Source organism: Bubalus kerabau, chromosome 7 (genome assembly GCF_029407905.1).
Source record: "Bubalus kerabau isolate K-KA32 ecotype Philippines breed swamp buffalo chromosome 7, PCC_UOA_SB_1v2, whole genome shotgun sequence".
NCBI classification, from domain to species: domain Eukaryota; kingdom Metazoa; phylum Chordata; class Mammalia; order Artiodactyla; family Bovidae; genus Bubalus; species Bubalus kerabau.
The window spans coordinates 121,232,076-121,259,382 of NC_073630.1; the positions used below are offsets into that span (position 1 = coordinate 121,232,076).

Here is a 27,307-nt window from a genome sequence, read left to right on the forward strand (position 1 = left end):
GTTTCACCAGCCCACCGCAGTCTGGTTCAGTGCTGCTCACCTATGACTACGGGCACTGCATGTCCCCAAGGCCGCCTGACAGCACTCCCACTGCCAGGACACCGCTGCTCTAGACATCACGGTCTCCCAGGGCCAGCCTCCGTCCTTGCCCATGACCGGAGCACCTTGACCCCGGGGCCTGGAGACCTCCCACCCTGGAGAGCTCTCCTGACCCTCGAGTGCCAGGAGGAGTTCTGGAACGAAGCACAGGTCGCTCGCTGGGGCTGGGGGGTGGGGGACGTTGGATTTACACCGACTTCGGCCACACACCTGGCCGCTTCCCAGGGACCACCTCCACCGACCCGGTTCCGGGGGAGCTTCCCCGCCCAGGCCTGTGCCCTCCTCGGTCCCCGGATCTCAAGCACAAGGGCCGGTTATCTCAGAGGAACCCTCCGGGGGCGGCGCCGCTACCTCCCACGACCTCATGGCCCCAAGGAGCCCAAAAGGACTCTTAAAACCCCGGTTCGCAGACACCGCTCGCTCGGCGGCCGGCGCGTGGGTGCGGGATGGGAGCACGCGGGAGGGTGCACGAGGGGCTCAACGGGCTCCAGGCCGGGGGGCCGCAGCGTGAGCACGCGCGGGGCCCGCGGGGCGCCCGGCAGGTGCGGCCGGCGGGGCGGGGCGAGGAGCCGGGCCCCGGGGGCGGGTGGGGCGGGCGGGCGCGGCCTGCAGCCGCCCGCGTGGTCTGCGCGGCGCCCGCGCCTGGAAACAGGAGGCCGCCGCGCCGGAAGCCCCGCCCGCGCGCGCGCCCTGTCCCCGCCCGGTGGAGCGGCTGCTGGCGCGGCGCGGCGGCTCGGCACGGCGGCGCCCGGGCGCAGGCGAGCGGGCGGAGCGGCGGACAGCGCCCAGGCCGCGCCACGCGCCGGGCTCGCGGCGGAGCGCGCCGGACTGGTCGGGGCCCGCGGCCGCCCGCGCCTTTCCATGGGCAGCTCACACTTGCTCAACAAGGGCCTGCCGCTCGGTAAGGCCGCGCGCGCGCATTTCCGGCCGCGGGGGCGGGGCGGGGCGGGGCCGGGCCGCGGGGGCGGGCGGGGCGGGCGCGGGCGCCGGCTTTGTGTGCGAGTGCGCGTGCGCGCCGGCGTCCGCGCGCCGGGGGCCGGGGGCCGGGGCCGCGGGGGGCGCCGTGCGCATGCGCGGGCTGCTGCGTGCGAGTGCCCAGCTCCCCCGCCCGTGGGTGGTGCCGCGCGCGTGCTGCGTGCGTGTGCGCGCCGGCGTCGGGGGGCGGGGCCGGGGTCAGGGCCGCGGGGGGCGCCGCGCGCGTGCGCGGGCTTCAGTGCGCGAGTGCGCGTGCGCCGCCGCCCCGCCCGCCGCGCAGGTGACACAAAGGGGTGCGGGGCCCTCAGGACCGTCGCGGCCGGGACTCCGCGCCCGAGGCGGGGGCCCTGCCGGCCTGTCCGCCCTGCGGTCCCGGCTGGCGGGGTTCCTGCCGGCGGGGCCCCGCAGGGAGGCCGGGCGCGCCGGTGGCCCCTCGTCCTCTGGGGCTGGGCCTTCCGGGGCTTTGCGCCCCTGGGCATTGCGGACCCGCTGTTGAAACGTCTGACGTGCCGAGGCGGCGGGGGGCGCCGTGCCGGTCACCGGCGGAGGTGACACCCGTCCCGGGCCCCTGTCCGCCCGAGTGACCGGACGGTTGTGGCCGCGTCCGTCTCACCCTGTCCCCTCCTTGCTTTGTCAAGTGTGGGGAGCAGGCACCCTCCGTGCCCGGGCGGCGCCCGAGCCTGCGACCGGGGGGCGGCCCGCGGTGGTGCTTTGCTGGCCGCCGTGCTCCGCCCTCGTCGGGCCGGGCCGTGTCCACCTGTCGCGCCCCCCGAGCAGGCCCAGCTCCCCTGGCCGGGGCCCCCTCGCGGTGGGGGCGCGTCCGGTCGGTTGCGGAGGGGCCGCCCCCCGCGGCTTCCCGCGCGCCCGCCCTCCCCCGGGAGTCCGCAGACCGGGCCCCGGGCTCTGAGGTTTGTGGATGCAGGAGCGGCCGTGGGTTCGGCCGGGGCTCCCTCTGGCCGGTGCCTGCTCGCCGCGGAGGGCCCCCTGGCCCTGGCCCTGCCGGGAAGGCGGCCTGTGGCGGGCAGCCTCTGAAGCGGGGAGCCTGGCTGGCAGCCTCCTTTCCGGTGATGCTCTTCTCTGTGGTTGGTTAGGACAGGCTCGCTGTCAGGGCGTGCGATGGGATTGGTTTTCTTCCGAGTCCGCCCCGAGGAGTGATACCACCCGTCCCGCTTCTCTGGATGACTGGACAGTTGGGTCGCACATGTGGGGTCCAGAGTGGGGTCTCCAGGTCTTATCCCATGGGGGCACCTTCTCCCTCTCCAGGACCCCCTCACCCAAGTCTCAAATGTATGTATGCAGAGACAGATACTCAGGAGAAAGCTTGTCTCCAGCAGTGTGGACGCTTGGGGTGCCCTGTGGGTTAGCGTCTCCTGTCTATTCTTGCATGGGGAGCATCCCTGAGCCTCTGGACGAGTGGTCGCAGCAGGCAAGAGCACAGGCCTGGCCCTCAGGGAACCCCGGGCCGAGCCCCTGACCGGTGCATGGTCGTGGACTCCTTGTGCTGTGTCGTGGCTGTAGAGTGGGGATGGAGCATGAGAAGTGGGGTCACGTGACTGAGCGGGTGCCACCTGTCAGGTGGAGGGGCAGGGCGGGGGATGGGGAGGGTGCTAGGCCCTGGGGGGGCAGGGGGCAGGGAGCAAGGCTCAGGGCCAGGGTCTCTGTGCAGACTCTCTCTGGAAGGCAGGAAGGTGACCTCCGGAGTCACGGTTTGCATCACAGTGAACCTGCCCCTCTCTGTTCTTTGATGTGGATGAAGTTCTTCCGGGACTCAGCAACCTGAAGGTAGCAGGACACGTGCGCACAGGTGGGCATGAGTGAAGACGGCGGGAGAGGTGAACGCGTGGGGAAGAGTCTTCATGACACACTCATGCCTCTCGGCACAGCTTTTATCTAGCACGAGTGCGGGGTGCCTTTTGGTTTCTGAGGAGTTGAGAGGACACTGCGGAACGAGGCTGACTCTGGTGGGTGGTCCTGCTGTGGGTACTATGAAGCCCTGCGTGCCTGGGGGAGCCCCCTGGCCTTGCCTACAGGGGCTCAGCATCCACCACAGCCAGACCCACCCTGTCAGTGTGGCCAGACCCCTGCTCAGATGGCTGTGCTGGGGGTGGGGGTGAGCTGGAGAAGGCGTGGCTGCTGCCGGCTCTTCAAACAGAGTGACACGGGGGTGGGCAGGGGGCATTGGCGTGTCAGAGCTGTGACTGGTGGTCAGCCAAAGGGCACGTCCTGACCGATGGGCCGGCTTTGCAGAGGAGGATGGGAAGGTACCAGGGGCAGTGACGCGTGCGTTTCCTTCTGATGAGGCGTGTGCAAGGGACTGCGGTGACCAAGGAGCCGCAGTGTGCAGGCCAGAGGCCTGGTGGAGTGTGGGAGGCGCGGGGTCAGGGAGATGGCTGGAGGACTGGACGTGGGGTCAGGGACCCTGTTCGTGGCTGCAGAGTTTGGAGCTTGAGTTTGAAGGGGCAGTTCCTGGGGCTGGAGAGGAAGCAGAGGCTGTTTGGCGGTGAGCTCTGGGTGTGTTCACTTTGTAGTGTTCGGTAGCCCGCATCAGGAGGCGTGAGCCAGCCCACGTGCCTGACCTGGTGCTGTGGGAGCAGTGAGGCCTAGGGCCGGGTTCTCAGGAAGCCTGGGCGTCCTGCAGAGGCAGGGATGTGCTGTGATCAGTCTGGGGGCTCAGTGACTCTGGTGACCCTGGAGTCTGCCAGCCACAGCCCTGGTCTCTCCTAGAGCAGCCGCACCCTGGGAAGCTGTGCCCAAGAATGCGGCCTAGGCGCATGGTGGCTGGGGTGGGGCGGGGCGGAGTGGCCGTCCGGTGCGGGGCCGCGCGCCCAGTGTGTGGAACGGGCGGGAGTGAGCGTGAGACGGTGCAGAGTGTCCCCCACACAGCTCCCCCTGTCGGCATCGCCCTCAGCGTGGCTGTCAAGTCGCAGCCCGAGTCCCCGGCCGTCCCCTCTGGTCCCTTCCGTCCCCTCTTGCTGCTATGAGGTGTCATTCCAGGGCGCCATCTGCCTGTCCTGGGGTCTGGGAGGGGTGTCGACGTGGCTGCCTGCTGGGCCTTGGCCAGTGCCCTCCGTCCTGTTGGGCCCGAGCTGGGCCGTGGCTGGCGTGGACGCCCGCCTTGGCCCTGCAGATCCAGTCATCACCCTCTCCCAGCATTTGCCTGGGAGCCGGGGGAGCTCAGGGCAGTGTCCAGCTCTCAGAGGGGCCTCCTCTCTCACCGGCCGCTGCGTCCCCTGCCCCTCACTGTGCCGCTGGATGCAGGCGTGCACGCTGGGCACTGCCGCCCACGCTGCCCATGGCGCCTGTCCCCTGCCGTGGGGCCAGCATGGTCCCTGCGTCAGGCTGGTCATCAGAAGTCCCTGCCTCCCCACGTGCTCACTGAGTGCCCCCAGAAGCCCAGCCCAGCAGAGCCTGTGTCCTGGTCTCAGGGCCCCAAAGGTCGATTGGCATCCATGTCCATCCCTGAGCAAAACCAAAGAGGGCAGGAGGGGACCAGGGAGGCTGGTAGGGGGTGAGACTAGGAGGAAGAGAGTGAAGTCTAGTGGGGAGGCTGCAGCCCAGCAGGTGCAGCCCCTCCCCCCCCAGCAGGTGTGCCTGTCTCCCTGCCCCCCACCCCCACCCCCGCTCCCGGCACACCCACCCTGAGCGCCCACAGCACCTCCGTGGGGTCAGCAGGTGCAGAGTGGGAGGGGGACGGGGCCAGGCCCCTCTGCTCAGAGTCCTGGGTCTGGGGCTGACCAGGACAGTGTGTGAGTACCTGGGAACCTTGGGCTGTCATGAGGTGACCCACCTGCCCCTCGCTGCCCTGCCACTGAGGGGACGGAGCCTCTACCCTGGTAGGTGCCCTGACTGTCAGCCACCTGCCTCCAAGATGGGCCCTCCCCACGGTCACTGGAGTCACCCAGGGGGCAGGGGGCATCCCCATCCCTTCTGTCCCCAGAGTTTCTTTGCAAGGAGCCAGCCGTGCGTCACCTCCAGACAGGGCCCAGTTTCTGGAGAGGGTGCGGGGCAGGTGTGCCTGCAGTCTGCAGGGTGAGGGACCTCTGGCCACGACCCCTCCCCCCGTCACTCCGACCCCTGCTCCCCTGGGGGGAGGATCGCAGACTCCCGTGTCTCCCCTGAGACTCGTCCAGTCAGGGTGGGGGTGGGGGCCCCGCAGGATGGCCCTGCACCCACAGAGGGCATGGGACGTGTCTGGGTGCCACTGCGGGGCCACACCTGCTGGCCACGGGCCTGGGTCCCTGCAGGCCTCCTCCACCCTCCTTAAAGGCGCCATTTGCCCGGAGGCCAGGAGGCGCCTGGCGGGGTGTGCAGGACGGGGATGGCGTGGGGCCCTGGGCGTGACCGCGACCCCGAGGCTGTCCTGCGGCCCTGTGTCGGGCTCTGCCATGGGTGTGCTGCGCAGTGAGGTCGCTTACGGGCTGCTGTTTGCTTGTCTGTAGAAACCAGGTGGGGCTTAGCGTTTTCACCCCACGAGTGTACCCATCGCTAGCCTGGAAGTTTCTCGACCATGGTCTTGCGTTATCCCCAGCATGACTAGACGGTCGAACCCCCAAGTCTTGGCTGCTGGACCCTGCCGTCCTGCCCACAGGGCCCTGGGACCGGCACAGAGCAGACTCGCGTGGCCCGCCAGAGGGCGCCTCCAGTCTGTGCGTTGGGCCTGAGCTCTGACCAGGGCTCTCCGCCTGTCCAGACTGGCACCCGAGCCCCCAGGCCCACAGTGGGTGGGCACCCTCTGCCCCGTGGAGGGGGGACATGCCAGCCCCTTCAGGATGCTCGGTGCAGCGGGGCTTCCTTTTGAGGCCGTTTTCACGGCAGGTGGGCCGGCGGTGGGCACGAGGGCCCAGGGTCCCGGCTGCCATACCAGGGCTGGGAGGGCATGGCATGGGGCCTCACTTGAGGGGCGGAGCCTGGCCCTAGGCAGGCAGGGCGCTGGTGACTGGGGGCCCGTGAGTGACCGCTTAGGCCTGTCGGGCGCCCCCCACCCACTTCCTGGTTTCTCTGGGGTTTAGGGAGGAGGCTGGCGGAAGCCTCCTGCCAGAAGGCCGGCTGTAACCCCTCTGGAGTCCCATCACCTGCACACGTGGGTCTCTGGGCAGAGGGCAGCACACAGGACGGCCTACTCGGCCGTGCGGAGGTGACTGCTGGGGCCTGCTCCCTGCTGCCTCTGCAGTCTGGGCTGTCTGAGTGCCCTCTCCTGGCCCTGCCCGTCGGGGCACAGGGGTGGGCCAAGGGGCCATCGCAGCCAGCAGAACACCCCCACCCCTGGTTGTGATGCGCCACTGGGCGTGAAGCTGGGGCCCCAGGGCAGCTCTGCTGAGCCAGGGAGACCCCAAGGCGGGCCAGCGTCCCTGGTGGCTGGCTTGCCGCGGCGGCTGGGCATCCCTTGCCCGTCAATGTCCCCGAGTGCCTTCTGAGAGGCTGAGGCCTGGGGGCTGGCGGTGAGGTTGCTGCGGTTTGGTGGGGTGGCCTACTGTCCCGGGGCCATGTCTGCCGTGCTGGGGGGATACTTGCTGTCTGACGGCTAATTGAGGACATTTTTCACGGAGGGAAGTTAAGGCAGAGGAGCGTCGCCATTTGCACCACGAAAACGTCGATTCCCCGTGTTTTGTGGTTTCAGAGAGGAGCGCTGCTGCTCTGTGTGAGGGCAGCCCAGTGCGTGTCTCAGGCTCAGGAAGCACAGATCCGGGGCACCGAGTCCTTTCACGACGGGGCTGCCGTCCACGCCGTGGGGACTGGGGCCCAAGGCGCCATGACCCCCGCTCGTGGGCCTGTGAAAGATGGCAAACAGGACCCAGATGCTGGGGGGGCTTCAACCCTTGCGGCCACGTGGGGGTGACCCCTAGGCCACACGGGAGCTAGTGATGGGATCAGCTTGGGTGCTGGCTGCCCGTTGGGTGGTGGGCCCAGAGGGGAGCAGCCTGCTGACGGAGGGGCTGTTGGAAGTGGGCTGCCCCTGCCCCATGTCCTGTGTTCATGGCCTGAGCCTGGTCTGTTGGCCAGTACTTCTTGGGAGGGGCCGGATCAGGAAGGACTCGGGCAACCCAAGGTGTAGGTCGTGGCTGGGTCGTCCTGCCCTCGGAAGGGCTGTGCGCAGATGGGAGTTGGGGCGGGGGCCTCTGGACGTCACTGTCCACGGATCCCAGGAGTCTGTGGGGCCGGCCTCCTGCAGCCCGACACAGCTGTGCAGCCCAGGGTAGGGTGAGGAGGAGGCCCACTCGGCGCTCTCTGTGGACACAGGCCCTTTTCCTGGCAGCCGCTGTGAGGGGGACAGGGCACCTGGGCCTTGGGAGGCCCCTGCCCCGCGGCAGGTGCCCACGGTCTGCCCCGTGCTGGGGGTGGCCTCGCCCTGAGACGGTGAACCTGGCTCTCGGGGCGGGGGCTGGGTGGTCTGCGCTCACCCCCAGCCCCGATTGTCAGCCCACGTCCCCGATGGCGTGTGACCCGCCTGCGGGCCCCGTCCCGGCCCGGCCACTGTCCAGGGTCGTCCTGCCCCCGGAGCTGTTTGGGGAAGACCACCCCTAAATCTAGCCCCTGCCGCAGGACGCTGCCCAAGGGGGCTGATGTGCCCACTGGCCTGGGGAGCCCCCATCTCCAGGCCTGCGAGGGGGGTGTTCAGGTTGGGGTCTGCATCCCGGGGGCCTCTCCCCAGCAACCTCCATGGAAGGCCAGTCTGCTTGCCGTATCCCAGGCCCAGGAAGTGATGGGCCCCATGAGACAGAAGCTTCCAGAACTGGCCACAGACGTGTTCCCTGAGCTGTCCACCCTCCACCCCTCCCAGCTCACGCACAGGGTGACGTCTAGGGGGTCCCGGGCATGTGGATGTGACCTTTGGGGTGAGCCTCTAGCCTCTGAGTCCTGGCCGTGGCCCGGCCGGTCACCCCCACACCATGTCCCGCCTGGTGGCCGTGGGTCGAGGACGTGGGGACCCGGGCTCGGGAGTCCAGTTGGCCCTCAGTGGCGTTTAACGTGTCTCTTGTGTTTAATTTTTAGTCAGACTTTGACCCGGCGCGGGCTTCGGTGGTCGCCGTGGACGGGCGCCTAGGAGCTTTGGTTCGAGACAATTAAAGACGTGGGATGAGGACGCAGTGACAGGCCACGGTTCTGCTGGGGGATTCTGAAGATAGCTGCTTTGAACAGTTGAATTCATGGTCGTGGGAGCTGCGCCCATACTGAGAGATGGCAGGTTGGTTCGGGCTCGGGAACGCAAGGCTGCCCGAGGAGGAGAGCCGCCTGGTCCCCGAGTGTGTGGGGTCAGCCAGGGACGCCCCAGGGGCCCTGGGCTTTGCTTCTGGAGAGGGTCCCGGGGGAGGTGCTGGCCAGGCCGCAGGAGGTGGCAGGCTTCTCCGGACCTCCCGGCAGACTCGCCATGGCCGGGAGTCACTGCCACCCTGGCCCTGCCGGTTGGTGTCCTCTGTCGGGGCCCCCGTCGGTGCCCCCCTGGTCAGTGTCCATCGGGGCTCCGTTCGGTGTCTGGCGGGACCCCCGTCCGTGCCCCCCGGTCAGTGTCTGGTGGAGCTCCTGTCCGTGCCCCCTCCCCGGTCAGTGTCTGGCGGGGCTCCGTTCGGTGTCTGGCGGGGCTCCTGTCTGTGTGGCCCGCCCGCTGGTTCACTCAAGGCTCCTTGAGCGCCTTCTGGCTAAGAGGCCCCTGGACCCTAGGGCGTAGTTCTCAGGGCTGCGTGGTTCAAGGTTTGCAAAGTTGAAGCTGAACACAGCTGTGGGTGGGCGTGTGCCACGCCGACGTGGGTGCTGTTCCCGAGTGAGACTCTCTGTTCTTGAGGGGGAGCTGGAGAGACCAGGGCGGCAGTGACTGTGTCCCCTGCAGACAGAGGGGCCCGGCGCTCTGCTGGGGGCGCAGGGCCGGGGTCCGACGCAGGCCGTGGAAGCGGCCCCCTCGCATGTCCGCTCGCCCTCCTGTGTCCGCCTGGGCGTCAGGTGGAAGGAGGGAGTTTCTGACAGCCCTTCAGGCAGAGGTTGTTCCGGCTGCAGCCGGCTGGGTCCTTGTCGGTTCGGGGCAGTGATGCTGCAGCCTGGTCTGAGAGAGAAATGTGAGGCATGCCCGCGAGCCCCATGTTCTGGCCTGCGTGTCTGACCCTGGCTGCAGTGCAGGGGGCCTGGGGCTCTGTGTCCCCAAGGTCCTGGTTTGTGGTGGGGTGTCATTGCCGTCAGCGGCCGCTCAGGTGGCAGCGAGCTGTACCAACTGCCCCTGGCTTCTTTTAGTTTATTTTTGACAAAGGTCTCGGTGGCTGGATGCACCGAGCTGGAAGTCCTCAGGGTGGGCTGCGCGAGGCCCACGGCGGGTGGGCTGAGGCCCCGGCAGGGAGCTGAGCGTCCTCAGGGTGGGCTGCGCGAGGCCCACGGCGGGTGGGCTGAGGCCCCGGCAGGGAGCTGAGCGTCCTCAGGGTGGGCTGCGCGAGGCCCACGGTGGGTGGGCTGAGGGAGCTGAGCGTCGGCCCTGTCGTTGCAGGCGTCCGACCTCCGATCATGAACGGGCCCATGCACCCCCGGCCCCTGGTGGCGCTGCTGGACGGCCGGGACTGCACGGTGGAGATGCCCATCCTGAAGGACGTGGCCACCGTGGCCTTCTGTGACGCGCAGTCCACGCAGGAGATCCACGAGAAGGTACGCGGGCAGGCGGGGAGCAGGTGCCTCCTGGCCTGTCGGGAGGCGCAGGGACGTCTCTCTTGTAAACAGGTCTTCCCTAGAAAGTGGCACCTCGGACTCAGCTGTGGTGGACGGTGCTGGCAGGGGGCGGGCGGCGCCCCAGCCAGCCCGTGCTGATGACGGCGGCGGTCACCGGGACGCCCCCGCCCTGTGCCGCGTGGTCGCCACTCTCGTGACGCGAGTCCCGGAAGCTCCAGGCTCCCCAGCACGGGAGCGCGTTAATCTGGTTTCTGTCTGTAGTCACAGCCGACCAGACTTCAGAACCACCTTTCCCGAGTCAGTTGAGGAAGCTGGACAAAGGCTTATAAAACCTCGGCACTTTGGAGGGCCCGCAGGGTTGGGAGAGGCCCAGATGCTGCAGGGTGAACTAAGGCGATGGCCAGGCCACGCCTGCTGGGCTGGCACACCTGTTGGGCTGGCAGTGGCGGCTGAGAGGCTGGGCGGCTTTGGCACCTCATGGGCCAGTGAGCATGGAGCCCGGCTGGACCCCGGATCTGTGCTGGGCCCCTGGGGAAAGGCTGAGCTGGAACCAGACCCGCCCTCACGTGTCCACATCTGCCCTGGACTGCCCACAGCCTTGAACGTGGGTGATCGAGGTCCCCGCCCTGTGCCTGGGAGGCTGGCAGGAGGAAGGGGACAGTTCTCTGTGGGGAGAGGCTGTCAACCTGGGCCCCAAGTCGTCATGCAGATCACGGCTAGTGCAGCGCGCAGACGAAGACAACTGGGCCTCAGGGGAGGGGAGGACTGAACAAGGGCGTCCCCGTGGCTCAGACAGGAAGGGACCTCCTGCAACGTGGGAGGCCTGGGCCCAATCACTGTGCTGGGAAGAGCCCCAGAGAAGGGCATGGCCGCCCACTCCAGTGTTCCTGCCTGGAGACTCCCGTGGGAGGAGCCTGGTGGCTACTGTCCATGGGGTTGCAGAGTCAGACACGACTGAGCGACTAACACTTTCACTTGCACTTTTGGGGGTTCCCAGATGGCATTAGTGGTAAAGAATCCGCCTGCCAGAGCAGGAGGCATTGAGAGACACGGGTTTAATCCCTGGGTCAGGAAGAGCCCTGGAGAAGGGCATGGCCACCCACTCCAGTTGCTCCTGCCTGGAGAATCCCACGGGCAGAGGAGCCTGGCGGGCTACCATCCACGGGGTTGCAAAGAATCAGACACAACTGAGCGAATTAAAAAAAAAACAGAGTGAAAGACAGTCCCGGGAGGGGCCCCACAAGGCCATGGGGCAGCTGCCGCCACCACCACAATGTGGAAACCAGCCTGAGAATCCGGGAGGAGCCGAGCGCAGAAAAGACGTCAGGAAGATGTGGAGCTGAAACGGCGGCGCTGACGTGAGCGCGCGAAGCGGACTTGACGGCTGCGTGGGCAGCGTGGCCGGGAGGCGGCCGGCTGGGGCAGAGGCTCTGGGTGAGGGCCCGAGGTGGGACCCAGGGCGGCGACGGGCCAGGAGCAGAGCTGACGGAGGGGGCGGAGCCCAGTGCTGATGGGGGCGCGGACTGCAGGTGAGAGAAGCGCGGCGGCCCCTGGAGCCCAGGTGGGTGGGCCCCTGAGCCGAGCAGGCTCGGGCTGCCCGCCTGGCGGGCCCATGGCCAGTGTTTCTACTCGAGAAGCAAGCCCCACAGCCACGCTGACATTCCAGAGAGCCCCCAGCAGCTTCATGCCTCGTGGCTGGAACCAGAGGGAGCCCAGCCACCCTCGGCCCGGGGCCCGGGCCCGCGGCGCCTGCTCGGCCAGCAGAAGGAAGAGTGAGCCGGGTGCTGGCCTTGGCCGGCAGGGACGGCCAGTCATCACCCCGTCCCGTCTCCATGACCGGGAGGCCGAGGTGCCGGGTTCACGTGCTGACGGGAGGGCGTTCCTCTGTGGCGACGGCTGTCCTGCGTGGAGGTGGCGGCTCCTCCGATAGGACGTGACCCATGGACAGCTTCCTGTGAGTCTTACACGGTTTCAAACAGAAAAGATACGCTTAGAAAAACCAGTAGAGATAAAAGAGAGACAATACAGGGAGAAGTTTTTAAAAATCATAAGCAGGTTTTCACTGGTGGTTCAGTGGTTAAGATCTGCCTGCCAATATGGGGGACACAGGTTCAGCCCCTGGTTCGGGAAGTTTCCACATGCCCTGGAGCCCATGCACCACACCTGGAGAGCAGCCTGTCTGCTGCCACCAGAGAAGGCCCACACGCAGCACCAGAGACCCAGCACAGCCAAAAGTGAATCACCCAGTTAAAAAAAGTTAAAAATTTTAAGCAATATTAAAACAAGTTTTGCCAATGACTTGGAAAACTAAGATAAAACGTGTCTTCTAAAATTGTAAGTTACCAAAACTATTTCAGCCAGTTACTATAAAACCCAAATAAGCTACTCAGTAGGCCCCTGGGCAGGGGCAGGGCCCTCGGCTCTGCAGCGAGCTCTGCCCACCCTGCCAGGCAGCTGGCAACCCCCCCAACTGGCCCTCTACGTCCTGAAACCCACGGGAGCCACGCCGAGGCCTTGCCTGTCAGAGAAGAGGCAGAAGAAGTGTCCGGGAAACAGAACCTTCTGCTTCAGAGAGAAGAGATGTTAGAACCGTGAGACTGCTGTTCTTAGGCCGGAGGGCTGCCTGACTGTACACTGCGCAGGACGCAGCAAGAAAGGAGTCCCAGAAGGGCTAGAGGAGCTCTTGGAAACTAAATACGGGAGCAAAAAATTTAAGTTTTAGCAGGAAGCTTGGAAGACGTAGTCTTGGGAAGCCCAGAGGGAAGGTGGAAGAGATGAGGAGCATGGAGAGATGCAGACTCCCCGGGGTGCCGGGCCCCAGTGCAGCCGGTCTTGGGGGCTCCTGTTTCCACCCCCACTTGAGCCAGGGGTGCGCGGGTGACCCAGTCCTACCAGGGGGCGCTGCAGCCTGTGTGTGCAGAGCTGTCTTTCCTCTCTGCCAGCCTGGGTGGCACAGAGGCGCCAAGTGCATCTGCCAACACAGGAGCCTCAGGAGACGTGGGTTTGATGCCTGGGTTGGGAAGATCCCCTGGAGAAAGGAGCGGCCGTCCACTCCAGTACTCTTGCCTGGGAGATCCCATAGACAGAGGAGCCTGGCGGGCTACAGTCCAGGGGCCGCAGAGTTGAGCACAGCCCAGCAGCAACCAGATGTGACGGCTGGAGCCTGGGCAGCCACCCAGACTTTGAGGGGAAGCTACATGGAGCCTGGGAACAGCAGGGCAGCAAGACAGAAGTCCAGGACCCCGATGGCTGTGGAGCTGACGGGGCCCCTAGACCAAATGGCTGCAGGCACTGGGCAAACGCCAGCTCGTCTTCATAGCTGGATGGACGTTGGACATTTTCACCACAACGTGAGAAACCTCAGAGCTGAAGGGAAGCTCCCATGTTCCCACCATGAGCCAGGACAAGTATCAGGGGCCCCCGGAGGCCTTGGTTCAGGGTTCAGACTTCACCAGCGCCCGGGTGGGGGACAGGAATCAAAGTGGCCCCAGGCAGGTGCACAGCTCCTGGGAGAAGGGTTTCAGCTGGGATTGCTCCCCCCTCCCCAGCATGCGGACCCTGAGGGGGTGTCTTGCCCCTTGGCCACTCCCTCTGAGGCTCTTGGGGGAAATTCAGGCCCCCACGAGGTGGAGGCGGCCATGGAAGAGGAGGCCTGGGGTCCCGTCGAGGGCCAGGCCAGCTGGGGAAGACGGGGGCGCGCTCAGGGAAGGGTCACGGGGCTGCAGCGGGGACCTGGTCAGTGGAGTCCCAGCAGGGATGTGCTGAGACCAGGTGAGGCAGACATGAAGCGCAGGGAAACTCAGACCAAGTGGTGCCAGTGGGGGCCTGCTCGGGACCTGAGGGATGCTGGGCAGTGCCCTGTGCGCGCGCCAAACCCAGGAGTGAGAGGAGTGTCCGCGAGGCCGTCCCCCGTCCCCAGCCCCCAACAGACCAAGTGCGGCAGCTCTGCAGGTCACGTGTGGAAAGGAGGGGCTGTCTGGCCATGAGGCAGTCCAGCGGTCTCCCCACAAAACAAATCGCATAGATCAGGGAAGAGGAGGTGACGGAGGGATGCCTGCAGTGCACGCAGCAGCTGGGGTTAGCAGCAGACAGCCCCTCAGCGGGCGGCGATGGCCGTCCCAGCGGAGAGCGAGCGAGGGCGGGGTGTACACCCGGCCCAGCAGCCTGCAGGAGCGGGGGACCCGTCCCCACCCCGAGAGCTCACAGACACCCGGGCAGCCGGGCTCCCGCGTGCCACTCTGGCGGTGCTCCTGCAGGTCCCGGAGACTCCCAGGGCAACGGCGCCCCCGCATGCCCATCTGGTGTGCTCCGGCAGACCCCCGAGAATTGCAGTCTTCAGCCCACCGTCCTTCCACCTGGCCCGTCATCCGGAAACCCCTGGGGCCATCTGGGAATGTCAGCCTTGGGCCTCACTGAGGGTGTGTGCACACGCATGTGTGTGTGCATGCATGTGTATGTGCACGTGTCTGTATGCGCACGTGTATTTATCTGTGTGCAGGCGTCTGTGTGTGTGTACATGTGTACACGTGTGTGCGTGTTTCTGCATGTGTGTGCGTGCGCATGTGTTTTCTGTGTGCACATGTTTGTGTATGTGTGTGCGTCTGTATTCACGTGTGTGTGCATGTGTTTTGTGTGCAGGTGTCTGGTACGTGTGTCTGTGTGTACGTGTGTGTGTGTCTGTGTGCAGGTGCCCATATGTGTGCGTGTGTGTGTGCATGCGTGCGTGCATGCATGCATGTCTGTGTGTGTGAGATGCTGGGAGGGGAGCCTCGAGATGAGGAGGTGCCCAGCCCCCCAGCCACGCCATGGCCTACCTCTGGGCTGGTGCCTGGTGAGCACCCCTCAGGTGCTGCTGCTCCCAGTGCCCAGCCAGGCAGGCCTGGTAGCCCCTGTGGATTTGATAACATTGAGTCAGTGACAAGCTGGTCACACAACAGGTGGAGGTTGGTGGGAGTGGACCGTGGGAGGTCGATGGCATACCAGGGGTGTTGCGGCCACTTTGCATCCAGGAAAAGGGTCATGAGGAACCAACAGGAGTGGGGCCCAGGACCTGGGCGTGGTGCAGTGGCCCTGCGGTGGGCTCACCCTGAGGTGGATGCACCGTGGGACTGCCCTTGGGGGCGTCTGGGCTTCCCTCTGAGAACGCTGCCCCTTGTACTGGTTCCAGGGACGCTCGGCAGAAACAGGACCAGGCATGGAAAAGGGGTTTACCCACAACCGTGTGTGGGTGAGCCACACCTGAAGTTCAGATCAGTTCAGTTCAGTCACTCAGTCATGTCCGACTCGTGACCCCATGGACTGCAGCACGCCAGGGCTCCCTGTGCATCACTAACTCCCGGAATCTACTCAGACTCATGTCCATTGAGTTGGTGATGCCATCCAGCCTTCTCATCCTCTGTTGTCCCCTTTTCCTCCTGCCTCCAATCCCTCCCAGCATCAGGGTCTTTTCCAATGAGTCAGCTCTTCGCATGAGGTGGCCAAAGTATTGGAGTTTCAGCTTCAGCATCTGTCCTTCCAATGAATATTCAGGATTGATCTCCTTTAGGATGGACTGGTTGGATCTCCTTGCAGTCCTAGGGACTCTCAAGAGTCTCCTCCAAAACCACAGTCCAAAAGCATCAATTCTTCAGCGCTCAGTTTTCTTCACAGTCCAACTCTCACATCCATACACGACCACTGGGAAAACCATAGCCTTGACTAGACAGACCTTTGTTGGCAAAGTAATCTCTCTGCTTTTGAATATGCTGTCTAAAGGTAAAGCTAAAATCATGGTGCCCACTGGCGTGCGCCTCACATGAGGTGGGGTCACCAGGTGCCGGGTGGGTGGTGCTGGTGGGCGGAAGTGCCCGGGCTGGTAGCAGCGGGACCAGAGCCTGAAGAGGTTTGTGGGGAGCCGCCCACGCACCTCAGGGAGACCAGCGGACACACTGGGAGCCGCATGGTCTCCCAGCTTTAGAACCTTCAAGATGGCCCCGGGCCATGCGCTGCCTCGCGGCCCAGGACGCTCGAGGACCCCTTCCCATCCCACCTGCCTCAGCCCGCCCCCCGACACACACCCCCGTCTCAGTCGAGGGCCACACGCGTCCGCTGTCCAGGCCCGACCAGGCTTCACACGGGGCCTCCCCTCCCGACGCCGGCAGCCACGTGTCCGCCTCTCCGGTTCCAGCACCTGCCCGCCTACCCACAGTGGGCGCTGACCTCTGTCCCCACCCAGCCCGCCCACAGCCTTGGGGGCATCCTCACAGCCGCGCCCACACAGCGTGGGGCGGCCAGAGGGGCCTTCCCAGGGACCTGCCGGCTGAGCCTCCCGCCTCGCCACCCACCCCGCCCCGGCCGCATGCCCTGCCCTGTGCCCTGCCCACCCCGCGTGCCCCCGTAATCCCTCTGCCTCTGATGCCGGCCCACTGCCTCACACCGTCCTCACCAGGCCTGCGTCTGACCCCCTCCTAGGAGGCCGGGCGGCTGTCAGGACTCAGTGTGGTCCCGCTGGCCCGTTCGTGTGCCTGGGGCTGGGATCCCTGGGTCCTCTGAGCAGGGAGGGCCCGAGCTAGGCCGGCGGCACCTGCCCGCACATGTAGGACCAGGCCCTGGGCCCTCTGCCCTGCTGACGGCGGTCTCTGCCTTGGACCTTTCTCCCCCTGTGCTGTGTTCTCCGGGCCCCCTCGGCCAGTAGGACGAGAAGGAAGGCCACGCCACCCTCAAGGAACTGCATTCTGGGGGGCCCTGCGTCTGGCTCCATTGGACACCCCGTGATCGTAGGAGAGATGAGCCCGGGGCCGTTGGCCATCTGAGAGGTTGCTGGCTCCTGCCCAGGGTCCCCCTCAGCACCCGCACCTGGCACTCGCTGTGTCCACTGCGGGCCAGCCGCTGCCTTGGCCGTGCAGCCCTGCGAGTCCAGCAGCCTCTGCCCCCCGGGGACCCCGAGTCAGCGCTGGATGCTCTGTGCGGAGAGGGGAGGGTGGCCGACAGGTCCCGCAGGCTCCCTGTGGCCTCTTGAGATGTCGTGAATTGTACCGGCCCGTTAGGGAGGGATAAACCGGGTCCCCAGCTGCGGCCAGGCTCCCGCGGGCTCCCCATGGCCTCTGAGGTGTTGCGGATAATTACCGGCCCATTAGGGAGGGATGAACTGGGTCCCCAGCTGCAGCAGGTCCTGGAAGTCTGATGCGTTGGGTCCAGGTGGCTCAGCTCCCGGGCCCTGCCCTTGGGTCCAGAGGTAGAGCTGGTGGTAGGTCTCTGGCTGTTCTGAGCACATCCGGAGCAGACCCTCGTTCCTGGTTCTGGGCTGTGCCCCCCCCCCCCCCCAGCCAGGCATGTCTCGCTGGTGGACGGGTGCTGACAGAACGCGGGTTCAGCCAGCGGTGGGGTGGGTGGGGCTGTGCACGTGCGCAGGTAGGGGCTTTGCGTGGGGTGCAGCGCAAGCAGACCCCGCGGGTGGGGAGGTCTGTGCGCCAGGCTCTTAGGAGACCCTGGCAGCTACCTGCTCACATGGGTTTCACCTGGGGCAGCCCCGCTGAGACATGCACACCCCGTCCCTGCAAGCATCCTGACCCCCTGGTGGGGGGGGTGGTGCCCCGGCCATGCTCCGCGGGGCAGAGACTGAGCTGTCAGGCCCCTCGCGGGGTCTGCACTGGCCAGGCCAGCCTCTTGGCCGAGCACACATAAAACCTGTGCCTGGCCTTGACGCCCCTCCCAGTGCGGAGCCGAGGGAGGCCACCCCCAAGGTCCGCGGTGCGCAGGACAGAGGCCTCGGGCTGCAGCCGCCCCCCGACCCTTCCGGGGGGAGCAGCCCACACGGTGACGGTGAGGGGTGACCACGTGTGCCCCTCCCGGTGTGAAAGGGTGCCGTGCTCACTGCTGTGTGTTCACTGCCTGGGGACCGGTGTGCACTGCCCCGCTGCGGCTCCTCTTCGGGGAGTGGGTCATGCATGGCGGTATGGCTCCCCTCCCCATCGGTGGTTCTGGGGGTCTCGGGTCCTCCCAGTGCCCTTGTTTTCCATCTGTTGTGGCGTCCAGTGCCCAGGGAGAGGGCAGCCCCCTTCCCACCTCCCTGTGTCAGTCAGGCGAGCCCCGTCCCCTCTGTCGACCCGGCAGGTGTCCTTGGCGGGTCTGCTGGGTCGCCGCTACCCTCGGGTCATGGCAGGTGCTCACGCGGGGACCGGGTGGCCTCCCACCCAGACAGCCTATTGTGCCCACAGGGGCGCGGGCTGCTCGGGGCAGCGCCGGTCACCACGCTGCTCTCGCTGCAGGTCCTGAACGAGGCCGTGGGCGCACTGATGTACCACACCATCACGCTGACCAGGGAGGATCTGGAGAAGTTCAAGGCTCTGCGGATAATCGTGCGCATCGGCAGCGGCTTTGACAACATCGACATCAAGTCGGCCGGGGACCTAGGTAGGCCGTTCGGGACCCTCCCCCTCGCTGCTTTTGGTTCCCCGCGCGGAGGGGGCCTGGGGCCTGGGGGCTGGCGTCCACACGGCTCTCCGCGTGTGGGCCCCGCGCCAGCTCCCCTCGGGCAGGTGCAGGCTGGCGGCACTGTCCCTCAGGAGGCCCGGGCCTCGGGCAGTGCACCCGCCCTCCTGCAGAACCCCCCGGGGACCCGGGCAGGAGGCCTCTGTCCAGGGGCGGCCAGCACGCCCGCGTCAGGGTTCTCATGCCCCTGTTCACGAGACGGGCCGGGAAAGGAAGTTTCTGTTGTGACTCAGGACACGGGAGTGTGTACATGCTGGTGTGCATATGGGGGTGTGCCTGTGCTCTTGTGCACATGCTCTCGAGCACACGTGCGTGACTCACACTTGGAAACAGACTCAATCTATTGGGTCTGTTGGGTAGTTTCCTGCCTGCGGTGCCGCTCGGCTATGGCCTCTGCGTTTCCTTTGTATTGGTCACCGCCTGTGGGAGGTTAGGACTCACTCAGCCACGGCACCTGGTCACTGACAGCTCAGAACCGCAGAGAGAGCCGCTTGCATTGTCAGCCGCCATGCGTCTCAGGGCTCACCCTGCCTGGGCCCGCTGAGCTCTGTCGCCCCAGCGTCCACCCCGCCATCTCCTGTCCCCCGCGGCGTCCGCCCCACTGTCGCTGGGCACGCTGAGTGCTCTCCGAGCCGGCGTGTCCCTAGGGTTCGTGCCTGCTGACGGAGCTGGTCCTCTCTGCCTCTTGATTTGACCAGCTGGGGCTGCGTCCTTCTTCCAGGAACGTCTGGGCGTGCTGGGTGGTCCTCCCCTCTGAAGCCCTGCAGGGCCTGGTCTCTGGCGCCGCCTTGAGTCTGACGGGGACTCCAGCTCTTCTTGTTCAGTTTCCCATGCACGCCCTGCCCCCCACCCCGTTCTTCCTTGTGCTGAGGGGCGGGGAAGCCGCTGCTTGGGGACGAGTGTCCTGGCCGAGACCCGTTCCAGGAAGGGCCAGTGGCCAGTGGTCCAGGACAGGGGCAGGTAACCTGCCTTGATCTCCTGGCCTGGACGTGTCGGTGACGCCCAAGACCATCCCAGTGACCGCCCCGCGTGTCTTGCATCTCCAGGCATTGCCGTCTGCAATGTGCCGGCTGCATCCGTGGAGGAGACCGCCGACTCCACCATGTGCCACATCCTCAACCTGTACCGCAGGACCACGTGGCTGCACCAGGCGCTGCGGGAGGGCACGCGCGTCCAGAGCGTTGAGCAGATCCGGGAGGTGGCTTCCGGAGCTGCCAGGATCCGCGGGGAGACCCTGGGCGTCATCGGACTAGGTGCGCTGACCTCCGCCATGCACGCGCCTGTGGACGGAGAGGCTGTTGGGCCAGGCTGCTGGAGGGTTCTCTACCTGGGACGGCTGTCCAGCCAGGGAGCAGCACTGGGTGGCTTGGTCTCTTAGCTACCCCAGGAACAGCAGGCGGGGCCACACGCCCACCCGGGTGTTAGTGCCCTCAGGGTCATGTGCTCCATGGGCGGAGTCACGCATGCTCTGTGGGCGGGGTCGTGCTGCCCTCTGGGCAGGGTCACGCGTACCCTGTGGCGTGGGTCATGTGTGGCCTGTGGGCGTCCACACTTGTGCACGCTCAACCTGCCGAACGCCCAGGGCTGTCATGTGGGGCCGAGGCGGCTGCCCTGAGTCCTGTCCAGGGTGGAGGGAGGCTGCTCGCTGTCCCCCTTGCTTGCCCTCGTGCCCTGCAGGCTGGTGCCCTGAGCTCAGGTAGCAAACCAGGGAGCAGAGACGTGCTGGGGGCAGAGGTACTGGAGTGGGTCCGGCCTCGGGGGTTGAGGAGGCAGGGGAGGGCGAGTGTGGACGGAGTAGCCTGTCCTGCCTGGGGGCGTAGCTCCTGTGCCCCCATCTGTGATCCCCAGGGTTCTCCATGGCAGAGGCACCCGCTGTGCAGCTGTGGGGAGCTGCAGGGCAGAGACACACCTGCATTAGCTCAGGTCAGGACCACGGACGTCTGAGGACGTGGGGATGTCCCACTCCCGATGTGACTTGCTGTCCTGCTGGACTGCCCACACAGACACCAAGGCTGGTCAGAGCCCCATAGCCATGCAAGCACCGTACACCGAGCAACGGGGCCCCTGTGCCCGGAACCAGCCAGGGTGGGGCCGGTGGGGCCGCTCGGTGTGATGGAGGAGGAGGAAGGGGCGCGGAGAGGGTGGGGCGGTTGTATGTCCCTGGCCGGTGGATTTGGGGCCACATCCCATCTAGGCAGTGTTGGTGCAGACAGGCCCCGGAGGCCACATCCTAACCGACTCCTGGTCGTCCTTGGGGGCCGTCAGACCTGCCCTGGGGACCATGGCCCTGGCTGTCTGCTCCGGCCAACCCTGCGTCCCCTCGAGACCCCCACAGCCTGTGTTCTGGTTCCCTCGGCCTGAAAGCAGAGTGGTGGCCCCGGTGGCGTGAGCTGAGGCAGGGGCTCGGCACCTGTGCTGCTTGCAGAGGCCAGGGTTGCAGCCGTGGTGGCGCCACACTGAGGCGCTGTGTGTGGCTCCCGGGGACCCAGGAGCTGCACAGTGGCAGCTGCTGGATACACAGTTCCGCTTTCCACGTTTGTTCATAAAAACGGAAGTCCTCTTTGGGCTTCCCTGGGTTTGAGGAGCCGGGTGCTGCAGTGAAGTGGCTGAGCCGGGGCTCCTGGCTTGCATCGCCCGCCTGCAGAGCCAGTGGCTGCTCCAGCCCCCGCGGTGCCGCCCTGGGAGGTCCGCTGGACTGCTGGGTGCCCGTACTCCAGGGGCCCCGGCCCTTCTCCCTGAAACCTCGTTCCCCACGCACCCACTGCCTGGCCTCTGGGGGCAGGCGCCCAGGGTGATGCCCGTCTTCCCCCAGGGCGCGTGGGGCAGGCGGTAGCACTGCGGGCCAAGGCCTTCGGCTTCAACGTGCTCTTCTACGACCCCTACCTGGCGGACGGCACGGAGCGGGCGCTGGGGCTGCAGCGGGTCAGCACGCTGCAGGACCTGCTCTTCCACAGCGACTGCGTGACCCTGCACTGCGGCCTCAACGAGCACAACCACCACCTCATCAACGACTTCACCGTCAAGCAGGTCTGCGCCTGCAGGACCCCCTGGAGCGGGGGACGGGGCGGGGCGGGGGGCGAGACGGTCTAACCCTGCACGGCCCCTCCTGGGTCCGGGCCTTTCAAGTGGCTCTGTGTACACTGGCTTCTGTGTTGTGAGCACGTGCAGTGCACACACCTGGGTGTGGGCAAGTTTGGATGACAATGGCCCTCCCCAATGTGTGTGCACATGGGTTGTATAGATGTGTATCCATGTTTCTAGGCCTGTGCAGTCACGGTTTGCATTTGTGTCTGTCCACACGTGTATACACACACATGCACATATGGTTGGGCTTCCCTTGTGGCTCAGCTGGTAAAGAATCCGCCCGCAATCCGGGAGACCTGGTCCCGGGGCTGGAAAGATCCCCTGGAGAAGGGAAAGGCTACCCACTCCAGTATTCTGGTCTGGAGAATTCCATGGACAGAGTCAGACACGAGAGAGCAACTTACACACACGTATGCAGACACATGCACATGTGGTTACATATACTTCTGTGTGTGCACGTGTGTGCATGGGAGTGCCTGCACATTCTTGTGTGCACACGTGGAGCCGTGACTGTTGTCTGCCCTACGCCCCCAGCCCTGTGGAGGGTGAGGCCGGACACCGTTCCCACGTGCTGGGCTAGCCTCTGGGGGTTGGGGGCTTGGGCAGGCTGTGCCATCCGTGAGAACCAAGTGAGACCTAGACAGACAGGAGCCTGCCAGGGAAGAGGCCTGCGCCCACGGACGGCTGCCTGAGCCCATCAGCGGGGTGAAACTGGGGTCACAGGGAGTGCCCCATCTCGGAGCAGGGGAAGCCTCCTTCGCAGAACCAGGGAAGGGGCGTCTTCAGGCCCACCGTCTGTCCTTCCCAGATGAGACAAGGGGCTTTCCTGGTGAACACGGCCCGGGGAGGCCTGGTGGACGAGAAGGCGCTGGCCCAGGCCCTGAAGGAGGGGCGGATCCGCGGCGCGGCCCTGGACGTGCACGAGTCAGAGCCCTTCAGGTGCCTCCCGCTGCTCCCGGGGCCCCCAGCGTGGGCGGGCGGCTCATGTGCTGCGCTAGCCTGCGGCTGGCCTGGTGGGGGGTGAGGCCATGTCCACACCGGTCTCCCAGCCCTGCCTTTGGGCAGCCTGAGCTTGGCCTAGGGTAGACCTTCCTCCAGGGCCAAGCCAGGTCTCAGCGGGAGGGGAGCTCAGCTCTGTGGGCCAGGACAGCCCTGGGTCCTGCACCTGGGGGAGGGGGAGACCTGAGACCAGGGCCCCCTGTCAAGTGTCCGAGGCTGCTGGCCCCCAGGTGGCCGTGTGTAGACGCCCCAGCCGAGAGGCTGTCGGGCAGCAGGGCCCGGGGGGTCCTCACCCCTGGAGCCTGCAGGGGTGTTCAGGGGCCCCAGGTCTGAGAGCTCAAATCACCTGCAGGGGCTGGGCGTGTCCCCAGTTGAGACCCTCCCCACTGAGGTCAGGGAGGGGCTGGGCAGATCTGACAGGTGGGGGTGGGCTCCGGCCAGAGTCAGGCTCTGATCTTTAGCCTCTGACCTCTCTGCAGCTTTAGCCAGGGCCCCTTGAAGGACGCGCCCAACCTGATCTGCACCCCGCATGCGGCCTGGTACAGCGAGCAGGCCTCCATCGAGATGCGTGAGGAGGCGGCCAGGGAGATCCGGAGAGCCATCACAGGTAGGCAGGGTCGGGGGTGGGGGCATGGGCGTGGGGGAGCCCAGGCTCTTGCTAGGGTCGTGGGGGCGGGGCCGTGGGGGGGGGGCGGGGCCGTGGGGGCGGGGCGCGGGGCGGGGCCGTGGGTCTTGGGGGGGCGGGGCGTGGGGCGGGGCCGTGGGCCTTGGGGGCGGGGCACGGGGCGGGGCCGTGGGCCTTGGGGGCGGGGCGGGGCGCGGGGCGGGGCCGTGGGCCTTGGGGGCGGGGCGCGGGGCGGGGCACAGGTTGGGAGCGGAAGGAGACAAGACCCACCAGGGCCTGACGTTTCCGCGCGGCAGACCCTGAACGCAGGGGTTCTTGGCGTCGCGTCTTTGACGCTCCTTCGCTGTCCTGGGGGTGTCAGCTCGTGTGTCTTTCTCCGCACCTTTGAGGAAGAATTCTGTGTGTGCGAGCTTCCTGGGCGGGCCCGTCAGCCCTGAAACCTCTGGTCTGAGCAGGCACCAGTGAGCTGAGGTCGCCCACCTGAGGCTAGGGGTCCCTGAGCTTCGAGGGGGACCCTGCCCAGACAGGCGGGGCCCGCTCTGCCTAGGGCCTTGCGCCCGCAGGGGCGGCCGGCCCCATCCCCGTCAGAGCCCCCTCAGGCCCTGGTGGCTTCGGGACGCAGGCCCCATCCTTCACTCCCCCGCGTTTCCCAGGCCGGATCCCCGACAGCCTGAAGAACTGCGTCAACAAAGACCACCTGGCAGCCGCCACCCACTGGGCCAGCGTGGACCCCGCCGTGGTACACCCTGAGCTCAATGGGGCGGCGTACAGGTAAGCGGGGCCCTGGGCCCCCGTGGCCCTGGGCGGCTGGGGCACACGCGCCCGAGCGGGCGGCAGCCTTCAGGGTGGTGGATGGGGCGGCGTCCTGGGTCTTGGCCGCACGAAATGGGACAGGGCGCCCCCCGGGCTCATGCGGCGCCTTCTCCCCCAGCAGGTACCCCCCGGGCGTGGTAGGCGTGGCACCCAGCGGCATCCCGGCCGCCGTGGAGGGCATCGTCCCCAGCGCGATGTCCCTGTCCCACGGCCTGCCCCCCGTCTCCCACCCTCCCCACGCCCCTTCTCCCGGCCAAACCGTCAAGCCCGAGGCGGATAGAGACCATGCGAGCGACCAGTTGTAGCCGGGGCGGAGCTCTGCAGCCGGGGCGCTGGCCGAGCCCTGGACGGGCGTGTGCAGGCGCGGTGCCCGCGGTGGCCCGGTCTCCGGAAGCGGGCCGGGGGCCGGGGCTGAGCTGGCGCCGCTGCCCGCATCGACTGTAGTTGTCCCGTCCCGAGGGCCGGCCGCGCCCCGCGTCCTCCGCGTCCTCCGCGTCCTCGTTAAGCAGCAGAAGTTAGTAGTTCACTCTCCCCGAATGTCCTTGTCTGTGTACAGTCTCTAGAACATCACAGGTGTGTTTGCTCAGCTGTCGGCAGGAGAGCCGGGGCGGCCACGGCGCTGCTCCCGGCCGTTCCTCCTGCGTGAGGAGCGCCCTAGACAGGCAGTTGGCAAACTTCTCAGGACAATGAATCCTTCCCGTTTTTCTTTTTACGCCACACAGTGCATTGTTTTTTCTACCTGCTTGTCTTATTTTTAGAATAATTTAGAAAAACAGAACCAAGGCTGTCTTTCCTAACTTTGGCATGATCCCCTTGTTTCCAACGAAGACGGCATCATGAGGCAGCTGGGTGGGAGCGCGCGGCCTCCATCCAGCCACGGGTGCAGCGCCCGGCCCGCGGTGCCGTCCTGCTGATGTGGTAGGCTAGCAATATTTTGGTTAAAATCATGTTTGTGACCGTAACCATTTGTATGAATTATTTTAAAGAAATAAAAGTCCCAGAAAGAGCCGGCACGCCCAGCCTCTGTTTTAGTGGCTTTGTCTCACGGGCACTGGCGAGGTCAGTCCTCTTCTTGGCCAGCGCCTGTGGGGCGGAGCTGGACGGGCAGCTCCGGGGGGTCCATGCTGGGCTCCGCCTCCTTTGGCTTCTGGAGCCGCTTGCCCTTTGCGTCCTCACTGGAACCTGGGGGTCCTCGCTGCTCTGTGTGCGGTGCCGCCCCCTTCCCCCCGGGGGTCCTGAGCCTGGGGGTCCTCGCTGCTCTGTGTGCGGTGCCGCCCCCTTCCCCCCGGGGGTCCTGAGCCTGGGGGTCCTCGCTGCTCTGTGTGCGGTGCCGCCCCCTTCCCCCCGGGGGCCCTGAGCCTGGGGGTCCTTGCTGCTCTGTGTGCGGTGCCGCCCCCTTCCTCCGGGGGGTCCTGAGCCTGGGGGTCCTCGCTGCTCTGTGTGCGGTGCCGCCCCCTTCCCCCCGGGGTCCTGACCACGGTGGAAGTGCACGGCACGCCGGCAGGGCGGCGCCTGCAGCGACCCGGAGCTGCTGGAGCGGAGGCTTAGGAGAACACGGCAGGACTCAGTACGGACTTGAGAAAATAATATGTTAGTAAAATTGTTGCCTTCAGATAAAGAAAGAGAATAAGACAGCTACAACCAGGATCAGGACTCAAGAGGAGGTTGCTAAACAGTTCCCGATGTCAATCAAATCACAGCGAATGTGATGAAAACTTTCTGATGAGAATATAAGAGAGAACACTTGGTAAACCAACACAAAGTAAAAGACCTGAATTGCTCTGTAACGTCCTAAGAAGTTAGACTTAAAAAACTTTCTCAAAGGAAATTACAAATGGCTTCAAACCTTAACTCTAAAAAATACTTAAAAGGTAGAAAAAACCCACTGATTTCCAATTGACTTGAGAAGACAAAAAGCAGGTGCATTTTCTAATAATTTTGAGATTAACTTTCCAAATCCTTAGAGGAAAAAAAAGACAATCCAGCCTTATCTTAAGGAGTGAGCCAAGTGGGGGACTCTTCACTGTGAGCCTAGTTGGGGTGACTCCTCTATATCCTGAGCTAAGGTGGGGTGACCCCTACACCGTGAGTTAAGGTGGGGTGACCCCTGCACCGTGAGTTAAGGTGGGGTGACCCCTACACCGAGAGCCCGGGTGGGTGACTCCTATTCCATCTTGAGGAAAGGTGGGGTGACTACACCATGAGCCTGGGTGGCATATAGGCCGCACATGGGGACCAGCCCCCAGGTCTCCCCCAGGTAGGGGGTGGCCCCTGTGGAGAGCAGCTGACCTCAGGACCCTCCATGGGTTGGAGGGTGACCGTGTGACGTGGGTGCCTTTGCCCTCAGGTCTAGGCCTCACTCTCCGGCCGTGGAGTGCCAGCTGCTGCGGGCTGGTGGGGCCTTGGCCTGATGCTCTCAGGGCAGCTGCGCTGAACACAGGAGCTTGTTTCCAAAATGCTGCCCCTCCGACTCCACTGAGGATGGTGTTGAAGGGAGGTCCTGAACCCCGAGTCCCCGTGAACCCTCTGACCCTGGCCCAGGGATGTTCCCGCCATGCTGTGCAGGGGTTGGGGCGGGCATTGCTTGCTGTGAGCCGTGTGCAGAACCACCCAGTGTCCCTCCCCCAGGCCCAGTGATCGCCCCCCTACCCCGTGTCACCACAGAACTGAGACACGCGGCGCTGGCAGACGGGCCCAGGGACTCTGCAGCGGCTTCTCACAGCGATCCGGACGGGGCACCCTGTCCGTCAGCCCTGGCCTAGGCGGCCTCGTGGGCTTGGCCCAGCAGTGGGGCTGGACCCCGGGTGTGTGCGCGGAGCTCGGCGCGCATGAGTCAGTGGCAGGCCCAGTGACCGGGGCAGCCGCTCGCCCGCCCACCCGGCCTCCAGCAAGTCCCCCAGCTCCCGGACACCCCCGCCTGGTTTGCTCCAGTGGCCTCGGCTCCCAGGGAGCGACTTGTGCCTAGACGCGGCCGTCAGCCCTCCCCGAGATTGCAGGGGTTGCTTGGCCCCCTGACCTTGGTTCTGCATCCAGGAAACCCTATTGACTTCTCTGTTGTCAGAGCAGGGTTGACAACTTCTGATCTTGTCCCCTGTCAGAGCTGAAACTTTGCATTTTACGTCAAGCTTTTCTTGGTTTAACTTCCTTTGCAAAAGTGTGAGTTTCAGGAGGCCCGCACAGGGGCCAGGGCGTGAGGGTGAGTGCATCAGTGACCGGGGCGTTTCCTCAGCCCGGAAGCTCAGGTTGGCCCGGGACCTCCGTGCTGGCCACCCGCTTCCCACCCCCACGACTTCCTCTTGGGTTTTCACGCTCCATGTGCTGAAGTAGCTTCCTGAGAATGGGCTCGGGGACTTGATTTTGTAAAACTTTGTGTGTCCAACATACCCTCCCGGTCTCGTGGGCAGGTGGGGCTGGGGCTTAACACCGAAATCCCTAGTGCGTTCCCCACCAGGAACGGAAGTTCAGGGCAACTCAGTCAGAATGCCAGCTGTTTATTGTCAGTAAATTCTTATCTCCAAATGGATGTGGGCTCACAGGGTTCTGCGAACTTGGGACTACGCTACTTTGAGGCTTGTCAAAAAGCAGACATAGCAACAGAGACAG

General features: G+C 65.7%; 1 protein-coding gene across 9 annotated transcripts; it reads left to right on the forward strand.

The window, feature by feature from the left end:
• Positions 1-794: 794 nt before the first annotated feature.
• Positions 795-24,710, forward strand: CTBP1 (C-terminal binding protein 1). Of its 9 annotated transcripts, none has more exons than XM_055589297.1 (11): positions 795-1,000; positions 8,065-8,257; positions 9,539-9,693; positions 13,971-14,132; positions 17,961-18,105; positions 19,230-19,436; positions 20,996-21,210; positions 22,076-22,206; positions 22,746-22,873; positions 23,545-23,662; positions 23,823-24,710. In XM_055589297.1, the coding sequence occupies exons 2-11, from the start codon at positions 8,251-8,253 to the stop codon at positions 24,007-24,009; spliced, it is 1,455 nt and encodes a 484-aa protein (XP_055445272.1). In that variant the 5' UTR covers positions 795-1,000; positions 8,065-8,250; the 3' UTR covers positions 24,010-24,710. The 9 variants fall into 9 exon arrangements, with proteins under 9 accessions (XP_055445272.1, XP_055445269.1, XP_055445270.1 ...); XM_055589301.1 differs by lacking the exon at positions 795-1,000 and adding an exon at positions 1,337-1,354; XM_055589300.1 differs by lacking the exon at positions 795-1,000 and adding an exon at positions 1,349-1,367.
• Positions 24,711-27,307: the final 2,597 nt, after the last annotated feature.